Source organism: Castanea sativa, chromosome 11 (genome assembly GCF_040712315.1).
Source record: "Castanea sativa cultivar Marrone di Chiusa Pesio chromosome 11, ASM4071231v1".
In the NCBI taxonomy this organism is placed as follows: domain Eukaryota; kingdom Viridiplantae; phylum Streptophyta; class Magnoliopsida; order Fagales; family Fagaceae; genus Castanea; species Castanea sativa.
This window is the reverse complement of record NC_134023.1, coordinates 44,312,641-44,330,878: the sequence shown is the minus strand read 5'-3', so window position 1 is coordinate 44,330,878 and position 18,238 is coordinate 44,312,641. Positions and strand designations below refer to the sequence as shown.

At 34.0% G+C, this 18,238-nt stretch overlaps 2 protein-coding genes across 2 annotated transcripts; both read right to left on the bottom strand.

The window, feature by feature from the left end:
* Positions 1-2,008: 2,008 nt before the first annotated feature.
* Positions 2,009-4,376, bottom strand: LOC142616559 (uncharacterized). Its single transcript, XM_075789385.1, has 5 exons — positions 4,034-4,376; positions 3,556-3,675; positions 2,808-3,438; positions 2,443-2,537; positions 2,009-2,316 (listed from the first exon to the last, which is right to left on the bottom strand). The coding sequence occupies exons 1-5, from the start codon at positions 4,374-4,376 to the stop codon at positions 2,009-2,011; spliced, it is 1,497 nt and encodes a 498-aa protein (XP_075645500.1).
* A 4,185-nt stretch (positions 4,377-8,561) lies between these two features.
* LOC142617342 (pectinesterase 2-like) lies at positions 8,562-12,880 on the bottom strand. Its single transcript, XM_075790146.1, has 2 exons — positions 11,918-12,880; positions 8,562-9,476 (listed from the first exon to the last, which is right to left on the bottom strand). The coding sequence occupies exons 1-2, from the start codon at positions 12,771-12,773 to the stop codon at positions 8,788-8,790; spliced, it is 1,545 nt and encodes a 514-aa protein (XP_075646261.1). The 5' UTR covers positions 12,774-12,880; the 3' UTR covers positions 8,562-8,787.
* Between the last annotated feature and the right edge of the window lie 5,358 nt (positions 12,881-18,238).

Sequence of the window (18,238 nt, the reverse complement as noted above, 5' to 3'; positions counted from 1 at the left end):
AAGTCTTAAACCATCCTAGATCTACCTAATTACAAGAAAAGTGTGTTTTCTCAAAGGATTAGCCAATTACATCAATAATGTCCTTAACAGTTAGGGACATATTTTATGTTATTGGCTAATCTTTTGACAAAATACACTTTACTTGTAATTGGATAAATATAGGATGGGTTGAAGACTTCAAGAAACATGTTGTTCAAGTCAAGTGTTAAAGTCACAAAGATCTAACCAAGAACCAAGTGAAGAAAAGATGTTCACTAAAGCTTGACAGAAATCTCGACAGAATCCTTTCTATCGAGATTTAATGTTAAAGCTTGACAGAAACTGTTTCTGTCAAGACTTACGAAATTAGAAATTCTAGATTTGATTTTCAGCCCATGCTGAAATATTTGTATAGGGTTTTTTTCTCATTTCTCACAACCCTAAATTTATATAAGGCTTATTTTAAAGGTCATCGCATAAGAGAACGCAAGCAAAAAGTGCCAAAAGTTCATTATTCTCTCTAAAGAAGCTACTACGTTATTACGCCAAGGGTTTTGTGATCAAGGAGCTTTCTGATCTTCATTGTTGATGAACTGAAGAACTTTGCAGCCAACAATCCTCTTCAAGTTGGTGAGTTAGTCACGTATTGAGATCCGTGCATCATTGGTTAGTCACGTACTGGGATTTGTGCATTGAACAAAAAGATTCCCGCTATAATACAAGTCTAATTGGGTATTGGGGTAAGGGTGCAGCTGTAGGTTGGTATTTCGGGATAATCCAAAGGGTTTGGTAAGATTTCTTATACTTGCAACTGCTTGTGATTAATAACAGTGGATTCTTGGGAGTGGTGACCTTAAATTTACCCAATGGGGTTTTACCTGGATGGTTTTCTCCATTCGTAAACAAATCTCCTATGTCAAATTTATTTTTCGCTGCATTTAGATAATTTGGTGATTTGTTTGTGCTGTCACGCTATTGTATGTAATTTGATCTAATTAATTAATTTGCAATGAATCAATTCATTTTAACCTAACAATTATTATTATTATTATTATTATTATTATTATTATTATTATTATTATTATATAGAAATAACTGAGTCTCTAATGTCAATACATAATTTTGAAACATCCCTGATAGTTTATCACTTTATACTATATTTATTATACACCATTTTTTGGAACCCTTTGTACTTCATGCTTTGAATCACTAGATGCATGCATTGTTCTTGCGTGTTAAACAAGCTACCAAGTGCCAACCCTGCACTAATTTAATGTACCTATATATTGCTAAATTTTTTTAAAAGATTTTGATATATATATATATATATAATCAATTTATTATTATTATTATTATTATTATTATTATTATTATTATTATTATTATTGTATAGAAATAGCTGAGCCTCTAATGTAAATAGGTAATTTTGAAACATCCCTGATAGTTTATCACTTTTTGTTTTTTTTTCGAAAGGGGAACCACAACTTTGCATTAATAATTAACGGGAGTCAAAATACAGAGCTTCTAAGGCCAATTGAGGGGATTCCTCTAACCATATAATCTCATCATTAATATAGTGAGCAAAGCGAGCTAGAGAATGGGCGACAGAGTTGGCGGAATGAGCAACAGATGACATCAAGTGGACTTGTAACCCCGCAACCAGGCAGTGGATGTCTGCATACAAATGACCCAGCCGAAAATGTAACAGACGTGAACTCAAAATGGCTGCCATAACAACTGTATTATCTCCCTCAATCACTATATCAGCAAAACCCAAGTCAATTGTAAATTCCAAGGCTTTCCTGCAGGCCAGCACCTCTACTTCCTCGATGTCCTGAACAGGTGGTCCTCTTGCAGATAAAGCCGCCATAACCTCTCCTTGGTTATTCCAAATCACTGCCCCGAACCTCGATAATTTAACGTCCTGAAAAATGGCTGCGTTGAATTTAAGCTTGAAAATTAAGCCTAACGGGGGAGTCCATTTTAAGCATCTCGTTCTAACAACCGTTACAACCAACTAAACTTAGGACTATTTGTACTCATCCAAAAATTCTCCAGCTCTCTTGACCAACCGAGAGGGGTCCTGGATCACTCCACCAAAAACAACTGAGTTATGCTGTGTCCATATGAGCCATGCTTGCACGAAGAAAAGCTCAAGCTCTTCCAGAGATAACTTCAACATTAGATTCTCCACCAATTGTAGAAAATCAAGTTGGCCACCAGCTTCTTTTTGTAATTTCCTCATGCTTCCAACCCAAACGTCCTGAGCCATGTTGCATTCCCACAACACATGCAGAGCAGATTCACTTGTTCTTTTACAAAGCTCATAAGTGCTATCTTCAACCACATGTTTGCGTGTTAAGTTATCACGGGTTAGGAGAATACCATGACAAGCCCGCCACCCAAACACTTTTATTTTATTGGGAATATGAAGCTTCCATAACTCACCCTACACCAACTCACCAACTCCTACTTTTGAGCTTTCCCCTTGCATACTAGCTTCCTTCATGATTCTACACGCCACTATATATCCTGACTTGATAGTGTAGACCCCATCTCTGTTGAAAAGACAAACAAGAGAGTCAGTGACAAATCTTCTACTTAATGGAATTCAAAGAATTGCATCAGCATCTTCCTTGTGAAATTTCGTCTCTATCAAATGTCTGTCCCATGCACCAACTGTCCAGTCAATGAGGTCCATCACCCTCCATTCCTATTCCACCTCCTGTGGTTGGTAGATCAGCATATTACTAGGGTGATTTGGTATCCACTTGTCTGTCATGACCCTAATATCAGATCCAATTCCCACCCGCCAACAATATCCTCACTTTAGGACTCCTTGAGCTGCTAGCATGCTTTTCCAAACATACAAACTGTTTGGAACATCTTTTGCCTCCAAAAAACTACTCCTTGGGAAATACTTAGCTTTGAAACAAGCATGTACCAATGAGCTTGTATCTTGAATTAGCCTCCAGCCCTGCTTGGCAAGCATTGCTAAGTTAAAACTCGGAATGTTCCTAAATCCCATGCCCCCTTCCTTCTTTGGTTTACACATTGAATCCCAACTCTTCCAATGAATCTTCCACTCATCACCCACTTGGCCCCACCAGAATCTTGCACACATGGCATTAAGTTCATTGCAAAGCTTCAAAGGTAATTGAAAAAATCCCATAGTATATGTAGGTATTAATTGTGCTACAACTTTGATAAGTACTTCCTTTCCTTCCCTAGATAATAGTTTGCCTTTCCATCCCTGAAGCTTCTTCCAGACTCTATCCTTAAGGAAGGAGAAAGTTTTATTTTTAGAGCGACCAATCAAGGTTGGTAACTCCAAATATAATTCAAACCTTGCTACTTCCTTCACTCCCAATATATTTTTAATCCAATCCCTGTGCCTCACCTCAGTGTTGCTGCTAAAATAAATAGAAGACTTCTCAAAGTTTATATATTGCCCAAAGGCTGAAGCACACAAGTCCAAGATATCCATAAGCACCTACACCTCTCCATGGTTTGCCAGACAAAATAATAGTGAATCATCTGCAAACAAAAGGTTAGAAATAGAAGGAGCTCTCCTACAGATAGAAACCCCATGAATCTGCCCCTCCATCTTAGCTTTGGCTAAAAGTGAAGTAAAACCCTCTGCACATAGAATAAACAAATAAGGAGATAATGGGTCTCCCTGTTGAAGTCCCCTAGCTGGTGAAATATTGCCAAAGGGTTTACCATTAATACAGACAGAGAAAGAGGGAGTGGAAACACAACACATAACCCGGTCAATCCAAATCTCGGGAAATCCCATCTTTTCCATAATACCTTTGAGAAAAGCCCACTCAACCCGATTATAAGCTTTACTAATGTCCAATTTTAGAGCAAGAGAGCCTCTTTTTCCTTTTTACGACAATGCATAGCATGTAAAGATTCATAAGCAACCAATATATTATCAAAAATGAGACGACCAAGGACAAAAGCACTCTGGTAGGAGAGATTAGTTGTGATAGTATTTGCTTCAGTCTGTTTGCTAGGACTTTGGAAATAATTTTATAGATGACATTACAAAGACTGATAGGTCTATAATTAGACATTTTTTCCGGGGATTTAATTTTAGGAATAAGGACAATATGGGTAAAATTAACATCAGGATCCAGATTTCCAGAATTCAGAAAATCTAATATCGCTGCAACAACTTCATCACCAACAATATGCCAAAATTTTTGGTAGAAAAGAGCATTCATATCGTCAGGTCTAGGAGCCTTTGTTAGTCTCATTTGGAACAACGCTGCTTTGATCTCATCCACACTATATTCACTGGTTAGTATGTCCTTCATATCATCCGTGACTTTGTGATGAATGGCATTCAAACAATCCTCCAACCGGTCACATGTACCTACTGTAAACATACCCTCAAAATAACTGGTAGCTACCTAAGCAATATCTGAGATGTCCTCCACCCACCTATTGTCCTGTGTCCTTATTCCTTGTATGAAATTTCTATGTCTTCTGTTTGATGCATTAGAATGAAAAAATTTCGTGTTCTTATCCCCATGCTTCAACCATGAGACCCGTGATCGTTGCGCCTAGTATATCTCTTGCTTCATTAACAAAGCACCCAGCTCCTTACTGGTAGCTAAAAAGTCAGCCTTACTGTCATCTGTTGTCTCGTCCTTATTGAGGTCTTCAACCCGTTTTTGTAGTGTTTTGATTCTCTCTGTATCAGGGTGGGTTCTAGAAAAGCCCCACACATGCAAGTCTGTACCACAAGAAGCAATTTTCTCCTTAATTCTGTTCAGAACCAAGTTCACTCCCACCGGTTTTGTCCATGCTTCGTGAACCATATCTTCACATTCATCCCACAATAGCCACAGCTCTTCAAATTTGAAACCTCTTGGTTCTCTTGCCCTCATACTCTTAAGGGTCCTAATCTACAAAAGTAATGGTACATGGTCAGATGCATGCATGCGAGAAAAGATGGGTTACAACACTTGCCAACAAAACCTAGGTCTGATAAGTGGCAACGTTCCAAGGCTTCCTTAACCTCATCCATTTGGCTGTACGGAGGAGGCCGAATGCTCTATTTCCCATGGGAGTGCAATATGGCATTGAAATCCCCTATACACATCCACGGACCCTTAACGAAAGACATTAAGTGGTGAAGTAATGCCCATGACTTTGACTTCTGCGTAGTCTCTGGCCACCCGTAAAACCTAGTCATGTACCATACAAAGCCATCCTCCTCCCTCACCTTAGCTAGTATATGATTTTGTGAGAAATTAATAACATCAATATCCACCTCATTCTTCCAAACCAGAGCTAAACCTCCACCTGAGTCTGGATTTTTGACAATGAATTGATTAGGAAAAGGCATATCCTTACAATGCTTCTTGAAACCTTTCTTGTCCAGCCTTGTTTCCATGAGGAAACAAATTTTGGGAGCTTGATCATTCACTATTTTCTAAAGGTTGCAGACTGTCCAAGAGTTCCCAAGCCCTTGGCAGTTCTAACTCAAGAGCTTCATTGTGATTGGCAAGGGTGATCGAGCACCCCCGCCACTGATTTCGTATGGTTGTCATCTTGGAGCTTACCACGTTTCACCCCTTGTTTCTCAATCTTTTTGATATAACCTTCTTCATCCATTTAGGCCGAGTCTCTTTTTCCCAAAGTTGTAAAATTTTGTGCTCCGCTACCTCTTTCGAGCCCACAATCCATGCGAGGAATCTTGGTCCATTTAGGCATGGGCTTTATAGGCCCAACTTGGATATTCTCTGACATGTGCCTTGCAGGACTAGGCACTTCCTTACTCTCCTCATTTGAAATTAAAGCTCCTGAGTTAATATCCACATGAATTGCGCCCCCCTTTTTCCATTACAATATCACGCCTTCCTTCTTGCACGGCATTTAATCCCTAAAAATTCGGGACTGTTTCCATGCTAGCATGCTTTCCATTTACTTAACCGTTGACTCCCTTAGGGTTTGTTGAGACCCTCCCTAGCGCCGCCAACAACTGCAGCTCTTTGCCATTGCTATCATGGAGGTTATCGGGTCCTCTATTTTTGGAACTCATAATAGAGCTAGAGAAGCCCCTTTTAACTGGTGGACTTGCATGAAACCCCACGGCTTTCAAACAATCGCCATACGGAAACTCCACAACTCCTTCATTTTTCGACGCAGTGTAGTGACTAGCGCAGTGATTGATGTCGTGCCCAAGTAAGCCACAATAATGGCAAAATATTGGAAGTCGTTCATACTTGAAGTTTACCCAAGAGCACACTCCATCCGATCCCGCAATGAATCCACCCCTTCGAATCGATTTGGAAATAGGAATAGAGACCCTCACTCACATGAACAGGTTCTGAGCTTCATGTTTGTGCTTCTTCTCTACATCTTCCACTGCACCTAGTTTACTCCCCACCGCAGTAGCAACCGTGGGAGATATCATATCAAATGGTGCTCCCCATATCTAAACCAACAACGAGATCGAGTCAAACTTTACATTCCTTGCTGTCATACCTTTCTGCCATCTGATTAGCATGAGTGCCTGATTATCAAAAGTCCAAGGCCCACTTCTGAGTATCCTTTCCAATTCAAATTCCAAAGTGGGTCTGGAAGGTGTACTTCTACAAAAAGTTCAGCATCAATGACTGAAAATAGGAGGTTGTTCCTAGTGTATCATGAAGTATCAAGTATGGATTCCATATCCAAATAACAAAATGTTTTACATTATTACATATATTTTATACAACAAAAGTATGTGTTCTTTGATTTCAATCTCTCTCATAGAATTGGGCATCTTTAGGAAACGAATTAATTTATTAATCAACTGAACTTATATTGTGATTCTAAATCTTAAATTGTTTCACTCTTATGAGTATAAAGGATACTCCCATTTGCAGTGTTATACCTTGCTTCTCCTAGTGCATTGTATATTAGTTGTAGGAGTCTTAGCCTTTATCCTTTTGTAGAGGCTTTTTCTGCAACATAAAAGGAGATGGTAAAATTGGTTTAGAAACTCCATTATTTTCTTAAGTATATTCTAACAAATTTTCCTCCTCTCGTCTGATTCATTATAAGATACAAATTTTCCCATATACTTAACGCTTATAGCTTAAATTTAAACATTTTAGTGAATGTAATAACTAAGTAAATTTACATAATGGGCTTATTAGAATACAAGGCCAAACTTTAACAGGGATCATACAATTGACACAAAAACTTTAATAGTTTTTCGTATCATAAGGGAATGGGTTCTACAAATGAGCGTAAGTTTTTCACACATGCGTGATTAATTTGTGTGATTTGGACCATCTAATCAAATTTAATATACACATATATATTACAATCAGACAGATTTTTTGTGTGTCTCAAATAATTAGAAACCAATAAAGAAGATCGCCAAATCTTTTTATTTGGCCATAGATTATACATAAACAAAATATTAGCATTGTTCGTTGTATAATCTGAGAAATATGAACTAGTTTCTACGACATTAACCAAAATTTGCAACTATCTCTAAAAAGTTGACAAGTAGTTTTCAGCAGGGTTTGAATGTTATCCCTTCTAGGATTAAATGTCTATCACTTTGTTTTCAAAGATTTGAATCTCAAAAAGTGAAAAGCATACTTTTTCTTTTTCTTTTTTGATAAACAAAGCATACTTTTTTCAATTGGTCAATGATGTCGACTGCCTCACTATGGGCAAAATCCCTTAGCCACTAGATCTAGGTAAATTGAAGTAATTAGGGTCTCCGTCAAATTACAATTATCGATTAATACTTTGTTATTATTATAACACTAGTCGCAGATCGACACAGAGTGCGATAATATATAAATATTATTTAATGACGTGTAATATATAAAAGGTAAAAAACTCATTTTTGTTCTTACATTTTTACGCAATTCACACTTTAGTCCCTATCTTTCTTTTTTTTTCACCACTTTTAGTCCCTATTTAAAAAAACACCTTCATTTTGTTATAAGAAATAACAAAATCCACCAAAAGAATGTAGAGAGAGAGAGAGAGAGAGAGAGAGAGAGATAGATTACTCAGTTTTTTTGTAAGAAAAATATGGATTGAATGAAAGAAATTATATTGAATTTGTACAAAATAAAATAGGGAGAAAAAGAATCAAAATATAAAAAAGTGAAAATGATGAATGAAGTGTAACGGTAAAGTAGAGAGTAATGAGAGATAAAGAGACAAAAGAGGGAGGAGAAAAGGTGAAGGAAATGTAACAGTAAATATGAAATAATAGGGAGAAAAATAGTTTTTTTAAATAAAAAATAGAGATAATAAAAGTTTAGAAAGAAGAAAGAAGATATGGAAAATAAGTGGATGATATGGCCGTTGATATTGCTCAACAAGAAGATAGCAATAATGAATATTACGCATTAGCAATAATGATGTGGCGGCTTAACTCATCCTAGACTCACGTGAAAATCCATAATATACATGTTTTTCACGCAAGCACTCTGATTATCTGTATGACTTGTTGAGAAATTTGTATCTCAAAATGTTTATGTATCTACACATATGAATAGAATGTAGACACCTCATTTTATATACCAAAACAACCTTAGCTTAGCCAAAAGTTCCATGCAAAATATTAAACATAATCGATTTCATTTATTTTGAATCCTTGATTACAACTTATCAAAGAATGACAACTATTACACAATCCTTTTTTTTTTTTTTTTTTTTTTTTTTTGGTGGCAACAATCAACTTATTTTTTTACCACGAGGAACTCAAATGCAAATGTACAATTGAAAACAATCGAACGAATTGAAGGCATGTATGTAACAATTTCCTTGAAAAAATTAAAGGCTAGCTGTGTAAGGCACGTTGGTAGCTGGCAACCATGAACCGCCAGAGATGAAGTTTGCAACAGTGTATTGTGTAGCCACCGATGCACTAGTAATGACATGGTAGCCTGGCCAATTGACCCTCTTAGTAGTTGATGAGCCTGGCCCTGTGTTGGCATACTCCGCATAATACAAGGTCTTAAGGGCAAAACTTCCACTCCATTCCATCCATCCAGCTGGAGCAATCAAGCTATCTAAGTATGTTTTCATAAAAACAGTGCGTGAGTACTCCTTCCATGGCCTCCCTAAGTATGTTGTAACCGAGCTTTGGGACGCCTTTAAATCTGAAGCAGCCTTGACTGTACAATCATGAATAGAAATTCCAGTGTTTTGATTAGGGTCAGTCCTACCTTGGGCCGTAAGGGTATTGGTCTTGTTAGGAGGGTAACGTGCATAAATGTTACAATTTTGGAGAACAACCGCAGCATTTCCAAATATAAAATCAACGGTGCCATATATGTCACATTCCCTATAGAATTGCCTTTGGGAATGGACATAAAGGGTGTCTTGATACCCTTCCAAGCTGCACTTGTAAAATACCGAGAGATCAGACCCAGATCGAAGAGCCACGGCTTGTTGATTTGCTGCTCCGGCAGTGTTTCTTATAGTGATGTCGCGCGCAATGAATCCATCTCCCACAACAGCTGAAAATTCAGAATAGCAAAACTTAATTTAAATGTCAAAAGTATTTTACTCAAATTCTAGATTAACATTCATTATTTTAGTAAAATTATGATTGCATAAGGTGTAAGACATAATATTTTGGAGTACTGAATTATTAGCAAGTTAGGACCACACAAGTAATTAAATACGACAATAATTATCAGCATAAAAGTATTTGGTACTTTTGATTGAAACTATCGGCATAAAATTATCAGCATATACACAAGCAATGTCTTGTTGGCCACCTTTGATTGAAACTTAATTAAGCAAACAAAACCTATCGAAAAAATAAAATAAAAACCTTAAGTTAAAATAAAATAAAATAAAATAAATTCAGATCGTGAATTTCTCTCCTAGTGGGCCATGCCCTACGACTTGTACGAATTTTAATGGGTTCTTGTCCACAATTTTTTGATGCAAAGGGTTTGGTAGTTGGTACCATAGCGTAGAGACAAGCTCTAACTAGGTACTTTAATCTTGTCATTTTCTACATACTTGACATGCAAAGAGAGATATGTCTTCAAATATTTGTTAGACCACTTAAAAGTCAAATACACGTTACTCAACAGCTTTAAACCTTGTTGAATATTCATCTATTAATGTTCTTTTAAAATATCTATACTAATACTTACATGACATTGTTAAAAATGAGCTTTTATTTATATAATTGTAATTAATTACAGATGGAGTTCATTTTCTCTTGTCTTTTAACCATTAGAATAATTAGACCTTCAGAAAAAAAAATGAAAAAATAAAAATAAAAAGTATTAGAGTTATTAATATAATAATAAAGCTACCATCTTTAATGTAGGAGAAATTTCTTGCACAAGTAACTATATGTGTGTGTGTATATATATATATATATATAATTCCAGCAACAAGGAAATATTGTATAAATTGCATATAAATTTTGATGCGACCATCGTTATTTCACGGCAAGTTTTACAGATGATAACAATTACGCCTTGAGTCTTATATAATGTAAAATTTCAATTTCATGGTATTATTAAATCAATCTTTTTATCTTCTAAAAAAAATCAATGTTTTTAATGTATTCTTTCTCAAAAAAAAAATGTTTTAATGTGTAAAATTCTTGCGCATGAAGTGCAGCTGTGCAGGTGGAGTTGCGTAACGTCATGCAGTATTAGAATAATTTGTAAATCAATGAATCTCATGTTTTCAGAAAAAGAGAATATTAAGAAATTATTCATCCGATATATGCATAAGATGCAAGTCATACAAACTCATGAGAACCCCATGTTATGAGACATCCTGTACATACATTGGATGCACGAGATCATTTTTCTTTCCTTTGAACCTAAACCTACATGTGTGACCTGGAGAGATTAAAATAAATTAAAAAAAAACACACACACACACACACAAAACCAAGCCTTGGTTTGGTAACTTAATTAAGAGAGAGAGAGAGAGAGAGAGAGAGAGAGAGAAAATATTATACCATTAATCTAGAAATCGTGGACCATGGTCCTTTTCAGCCTATTTCTTGCGAACACTTCCATTGAAAAAGAGAACCCAATTTGACAAAAAGGAACTTTTCCACAAAACCTTTTCAAATTCGACATTGTAGTCATGGTACTTAATTAATTTTGAAAAAGAAGGCGAAAACATAATTTATAATCAAAGTACCTTGAAAAGAAATTATCTCATATACCCAATATATATTGAACGTTCCAACTCTAATTTGATGGAAATAAAAAATAAAAAATAAATAAAAACCAAAACATATCATTGATAACTAAAGTCTCTTGAAAATTAAGAAAGTATCCATCCAATATGTGTAATGGGTGTGAGTCTTACACACTCATGAGAACCCCATGTTGTAGGGCATCCAATATATATATTGGATGCAAGAGATTATTTTTGTTTCATTTGAACCTAAACCTACATGTCTAACCCTAGAGAGATTAAATATAAAATTAAAAACAAAACCAAAACCAAGCCTTGGTTTGGTGAATGTCGTGCATTATGAAATATGATTACTTTTAAACTCTGAGTTTGATGAGTAGTCTCACTAAAATTTAGCGTAATTATATTATATAGAAGATGATTCTCCTCTTTTAACTGGACTTTTATATATTTTAAAAATATCCTTCATCAAATTGATGAAAGATAACTTTATTTAGAAATAGAGTCATAAATGTCAAATAATAAATTTCATTTGAATTTTAAAAGAGAATTCCTAAAATTTAAGTTTTTTTTTTTTTATTTACATTCAAAAAAGAAATTTCAGCTATGACTTATCTCTAAAGTTTATCTTTTTATTTATTTGAAAAATTAAAAAAATATGTTTCTAAATTATAATAGATGTAAATTATTAACTTTTACCAAAAAAAATAAAAGAACACACGCTCAAACACGTGGTCAGGGCTAGTATTATTAGAAATTAATTGAATTTACTTACCAATAGTGGCTGAATTGAAGGTTGTAGAACCTCCACCAACACTTTTGCTCCCAGTGACTATGGTTTTTCCTATACCATCTCCCACCAACATAATATTTTTCAGCTTTATTTCAATGTTTTCTTTGTATGTTCCAGCCTTCACGTATATCACAAATCTCCCACTTCCTGACTGTGATGACGCTGCACTTATCGCCTCCTTTATCGTCTTATAATTTCCTGAACCATCTTGTGCCACCACAATATTGGCCTTTGGAGTTGAAGAAGACTGCAGGAGTTTCCGGTCACCGGGGTTAACCCAAGTTGGGAAACCATGTTTATAACTCGGTGCAGTGTATGGAACTTTGTTGAGAGCCAAAGCGTTGCTAATTAGCTTAGAAACATTGTTTGACATCAAGGGCAAGAGATTTTCCGGGACCCCTAGTTCAATAAACCCAGCCCGACACGTCTCAAGGTTGGTTAGAGCCGTGCTGAGCCATGTTTGAGCATCGGTTTGGCTGCACTTGACATTAGGATCCATGGTTTTGTTAAGCCTAAGGTGGGTGTACTCATAAAGCTCAAGGCAATCAGCCCATGCAGCCTTTTCACGAGCATTTTTGCACTTGGGCCCTAGTGAAAATATGTTACTCTGAGCTTTCAGGGCACGTTCTAGTGCAAGCTGCTTTGAAATTGTGAAAAAATCGGACTTTTGCTTGATGGGGTTGTGGTAATTAGGCTTATGGCTTAAAAAATACTCACATGGCTCAGGGTTTGGGGTTTGGCTACACCATTTTTTAATATCTGCTTGGGAGTAACCAAGAATGGTTGGAGACAGAAAAAGAGGCACAAATAGAAGTGTAACCAATGCTCGAAGTGCCATGTTTTGGCCTTTTCGTTGGGCTATAAGAAATGCTTGACAGACAAGGGACAATATTAGATGTGAATGATTGGGTGTTTGGGATTTGTATGGGACTTCATGCCTCCAAACTCATACTTATATAGAAGAAGAAAACGATAGGAGTCGTAACAATGTGGGAAGCACAATATTTTTTCTAATCCTTATTTTTTTTCTAGTTTTTATAATAATTAATGAGTTTGTTTTTTCAAAATTAGAATGAATGACTTTATAAATTAATAACATAACATTAGAGCGGCTAACAATAATTTTTTTAAAAATATTATAATACCGCTAGTATTACAATGATTTGTATTTTGGTTTGGGGTAGTTTTTGAAAAAACTAACTAATATTGACTAAATTTTGTATGTTGTCCTTAGATGATGAAGGACGTTCTTGGAGGCTAGAAACGCGTATGCATGCAATAAATATTGTATGAATGAAAATTTAGCGTCGGATTCTGAATGTATGGGCTTCTAATCCCATAGCTAAAAGGGACAGCCTACTTATGTTGAAGCATTTATTATTGAGAATGTTATGCTTGGTTTATGGTCAACTTGCATATATGGCTGGACCACAGGATGATGTGAATGATCAAACTTAAAAAGATATGTTATCGGATGCGATTATTCTTTCTTTTCTTGATAAGTACTATCTGATGTGATTATTATTTTATTGAATAGACTAATCAATGGTTTGGCTCTCCTCTCTCTTTTCCTAGAAATATTCTCTTATCACGGATTCACAATGGCTTTCGTGATAGTTCCATTTTGGTGTACACCATATTTGATTTTAAGTCTTTTATTGAAAATATAAAAGACTTTACTAATTGAACTTATAGAAACTTAAGTCATAAACTTTTCAAACTAAAGTTTTTTCACCCCTAACTTTCCCCAGGGACAGAACCAAGATTCAAACCTGAGGGGGGCCAAAGCTTAAAACCAAAAAATAAAAATTATGAAAATAAACACTGACATTTATTTTATATTCAGCAAAATACTACATATAAAATAAGTATTTTTTAAACATTTCATGTTATAAAACCATCAACAAAGTATAACATACAAAATAAGTGTTTCTTAAACATTTCAACACATTATCAAAATAGAACTCGACGCTCTTTTAAATTTCTAAAGTCGTCTATGATTGATTTTGTATCAAATTTTGTAACAATGTCATTTTTAATGTACAAAATCAAAGACTTAAATCACAATCTTAAATAAGTTGTCTCTTTCTCTTTCTCACTCCAACAAATTAGATTCTTCAAATTCGGTCAATTGTCATTTTAATCCTGTATAGAAGTTTTATTTTTACCATTTTGGTCCTGTAAGTTCACATTTATTGTCACCATAAAAAAAAATTGTTAAATAGGATTAACAATGGCATAAATTTAAACTTATAAGACCAAAATTACAATTAATAGTGACATAAATTACAATTAACAATGACTTGTTCACATGCACGCATAAATGTGAACATATATTGTAATCGTTAAGTGTTCTTCTTTTTCTTTTTTATTATTGCCAGAAATGGTTAAATTTCAAAATCACAATATTCCTTCATTTATAATAGTTACAAATGATTATAATTAGGTAAAGTGCCTGGCACAGAGATTAAGACATAAGTTTAGCAAAAAAAAGAGATTAAGACTTATAAGTCTTAAAGAATTTGATTACGAATTTGAGAATATATATATATATATATATAAACAATAATTAGATGATTCTTCCCCAGATCCTTCAAAATAAATCAGTCATGTTCGTACAAAACTCCCCAGATTCTTAATATTGTCCAAGCAAAGTAGATTTGAGTTCTACAATTAATATTTTTTACACATAAATTAAAAGTCATATAGTATATATACTACACCAGTTGTTTGATTAACTTCTAAATGCAAGCAAGCTTTCATAGTCCAAAAGGGCCAAAAGTAAACACTTACTATTGAAAAAAAGCAAGTAGGAATTTTCTTTTTTTAATTCTTTTTTCCCTTTTTTTATCATATTGAATGAGATAGAAAAGTCAGTCCATTAGTGGTCATTAATTCACATAAATTTAGGTGAGATTAGACAGACCTTAATCCACCATGTTGTGGTCACCGAATAGTAGGCATCAACATTGATCGGCTCCTATTAATTCCAAAAAAAAAATGAATGCATTTACTAATTTTCTGAGAAAATTTTCTAAAAACAAAAAGTTCACAATAATGCATTCCATTTGGATTAAGGCTGAAGAGTGGAGACACCAATTAATTCTGTGTAATTCTTTCAATATCCTTCCAAGGTACTATATGTAAACAATTTTTAAAATGGTAAATGATCATCAAATCTAGTGAAGGTCCCATTGTCCGAAAAAATAAAATATATATATATATAGTGGAGTATCAAAATTAGAAATAAAATGTGGGTTCCAGTTAGCTCAACTGATAAAGTCTCCAATAATTGTATAAGAGATCTAGAGTTTAATCTCCGCGTACACCAAAAACTAATTGGTGTCTTGATTTGATGATGAAAAGCTATCATCAGGAGCGGACGCTATAAGTTGAAACTCTCTAAAAAAAAAAATAGAAATAAAATATATTTATCAATAAACATATTTTAATGGCCAATAATAATGGAAAAGAATGTAGTTCTCTACATGATTGACATTCCTATCCAATGATCAAGGGTTAATTTAATATTAATCTCAGAAATCTTAGATGTGAAGAGAACTAATAATATTAATTTCTTAGAGATATATTAAATAAAAATATCTGCTTCATATATTCAATTAGCTTGGATATATTTAAACTTTATGCTTAATACGTTACGTCATTATTTTGATAATCAGGTGGCTAACTTTTAGGGCATGCCTTGGTGACTGGTAAGCAAACTGGTCTTTGGTTAGGTTGCAGTAATTCAATTCTATACGTGGTCAGTCCAACAAACAAGACAAAGCAAAAATGAAGATGAGTTCTTTAGTTTCTTAACATTAATTCCGAGTATTTATTTTACCTTGAAGAATTGAAATGGTCCAAAATTTGTTGCCAAATTTTATGAAGTTAAAACTAATTACGTATTTCAGAAGCTATTAAATAGATCAGTAATTGATCACCATATCATGTGGGCAAGTTATAACAGTATAACTTGTGTAGGTACTTTTGATAATTGTCAGTTTTAGAATGATAAATTTCATTGTGAAGCTGATATGATTGTATGGTACTTATTTGGGGTACTTTTGATTAATGTTCAGTGCTTCCTTTCTAATTAATACATCGAAATTTTTTTGCTGAAATTCGTTTGTAAAGAAAACTCATTACGAATTATACAAATTTCCCTTGTGAATTTTCAAGTTAAATTAGATTGATTCACTATACCAACCAATACGAAACTAGTAGTCAAGTAATCTGTGCGATAAACTTTGGTCCAAGATTGAAATCATACATGGCGGATTCAACTTGTGCTGTGTCAAAAGATAGAACCAGCCCCTATATATTTTTGCTTCCATGTCCAAGAAAAGATTCATATTTTTCTAAAAACAAACTAGTTTCTGGTCAACACTTTTGTTCCGGCACTTTTCAGAAAGAACGCAATTCCATGCCTAATCTATCCGACAAATAGTAGAAGCCCAAATGAAAATGTCAAACAATTAATATAAAATATGTCCACAATATTTTTACAATATTTTCACAATAAATTCTAAGTGGTAAGTTGTTACGGGTTGTTATTGTTGGGGTAAGAAAGTAATCTTTGTATTAGCTAAGTTCAAATTTGAACCAATAACAACTAACCAATTGTGATTTGTTATGAAAATGTTGTAAAAATATTATGAATATTGCACCTCTCTAACCTTAAATCTAGAACTAATTTAGCAAAATCCAAAGTCATTTGATACTAAGGGTCCGTTTGGATAGAGCTTATTGCTAAAAATTGAAAACTGAAAACTGAAAACACTGTACCAAAATAATTTTTAAATGTGTGAATAGTACCGTGAGACCCATTTTTAATAAAAAAAATTTTGTAAAATGAAGTTTGTGGGTCCCGTGAATAGTACACGGGACCCACAGATAGGCTGAAAAGTCAGTAAATGCGGCTACTGTTCATGCACAGTAGCATAAACAGTAGCCGCTGTCCCCCTAACCCGTGCATCAGCAGTAAAAAAAAAAAAAAAAAAAAACGCAGCAGCAGCCGACGCAAACGCAGATAAGCTGTATCCAAACTCTACCTAAATACTTTTTTTGAAATAGAATTTGGAGGTCAGGCACTAACTGGTAGGGCTAGCGAGTTATGTAAATGACAAATTTTATATATATATATATATATATTGCATTATTGTGTTAAATTAAATTGCTAATTTAATTGACAAATCAGACATTACACGGCACGATTAGATTAAAAACACTAGTAGCCAGCAATTATTCGTGTCTATCTGATTATCTGTCTGGTCTGGACTTTAATGGCCACAAGTACGTACTTTTAATCCCTTTTTATACCTAAAATAAGCTTAGTCAAAGAATATGGCTGGTTGTCACTATCTAATGGTACAATTTGTGTACACAAATAACATGAAAAATTAGAAGTAAAAAGTTATGTTGTGAAAGATACTGGAACATGGCTGATCATTATAGCTACTTGAGCTCTTGCAAAAAATCCTGTTACTATTAATTGATCACGCCTTGATGATAATCATCATAATAACAATGCTCATATAGGTAATCCTAGTGATGGGATTGTCTTTTAAACAATTTTGACTTATAATAATGATTGGCTTATAATTCATTCATATACATGAACGTATTAAAAGATTATAGAAAAGGCTTATAAATATTATACTGAATCACCATAGTCAATTTGAAAGAGTAGTTTCAAATTGTGTCTAAAAAAAAATAAGAAAATTGTATAGTGGAAACATTGATTCATTGTATTTCTTTGTCAAAAAATTTGCAAAGACGTCCAAAGTAAATTTCTCTATCTTAGTCAAAGAGGTAGGTAGTTTATTGATCTAGTTATATAAACTTCATTTTTATTTCTTAAAGTTACTTTTTTTTTTGGATATAATAATTTGTTAGTGTTTATTTTAAAAAAGAAGTCATTGAAATTTAGTCAATATAAAATATGTGACAAAACCACAGTTTAGTTTTTTGGAACATGATAATGTTAATAATTTTTTTTTATTGAAGTTTGGAATTATAAGTTGAATTAGTTTGTTAAGCAAGTTAGAAGTATCTTAAAATTGGCTGGGGAAGTAGTTTTCAATCAAGATTTACTAAACACAAAATCAAAATATATTAATTAAGTCATTAACTCTATGCTTGTTAGTCACTCCAACTAACTGTTCGATGTTAATATTTGGTCATTCTATGTGGTTTTTGTGCATTCATTGCTTCTTTTTCCTAATCTCTTAAGCTCAGCCATGTTGTCCCATACGCCTTAAGAAAATGTTGCAAAGCATTCATTACCTATTTTTATACCAA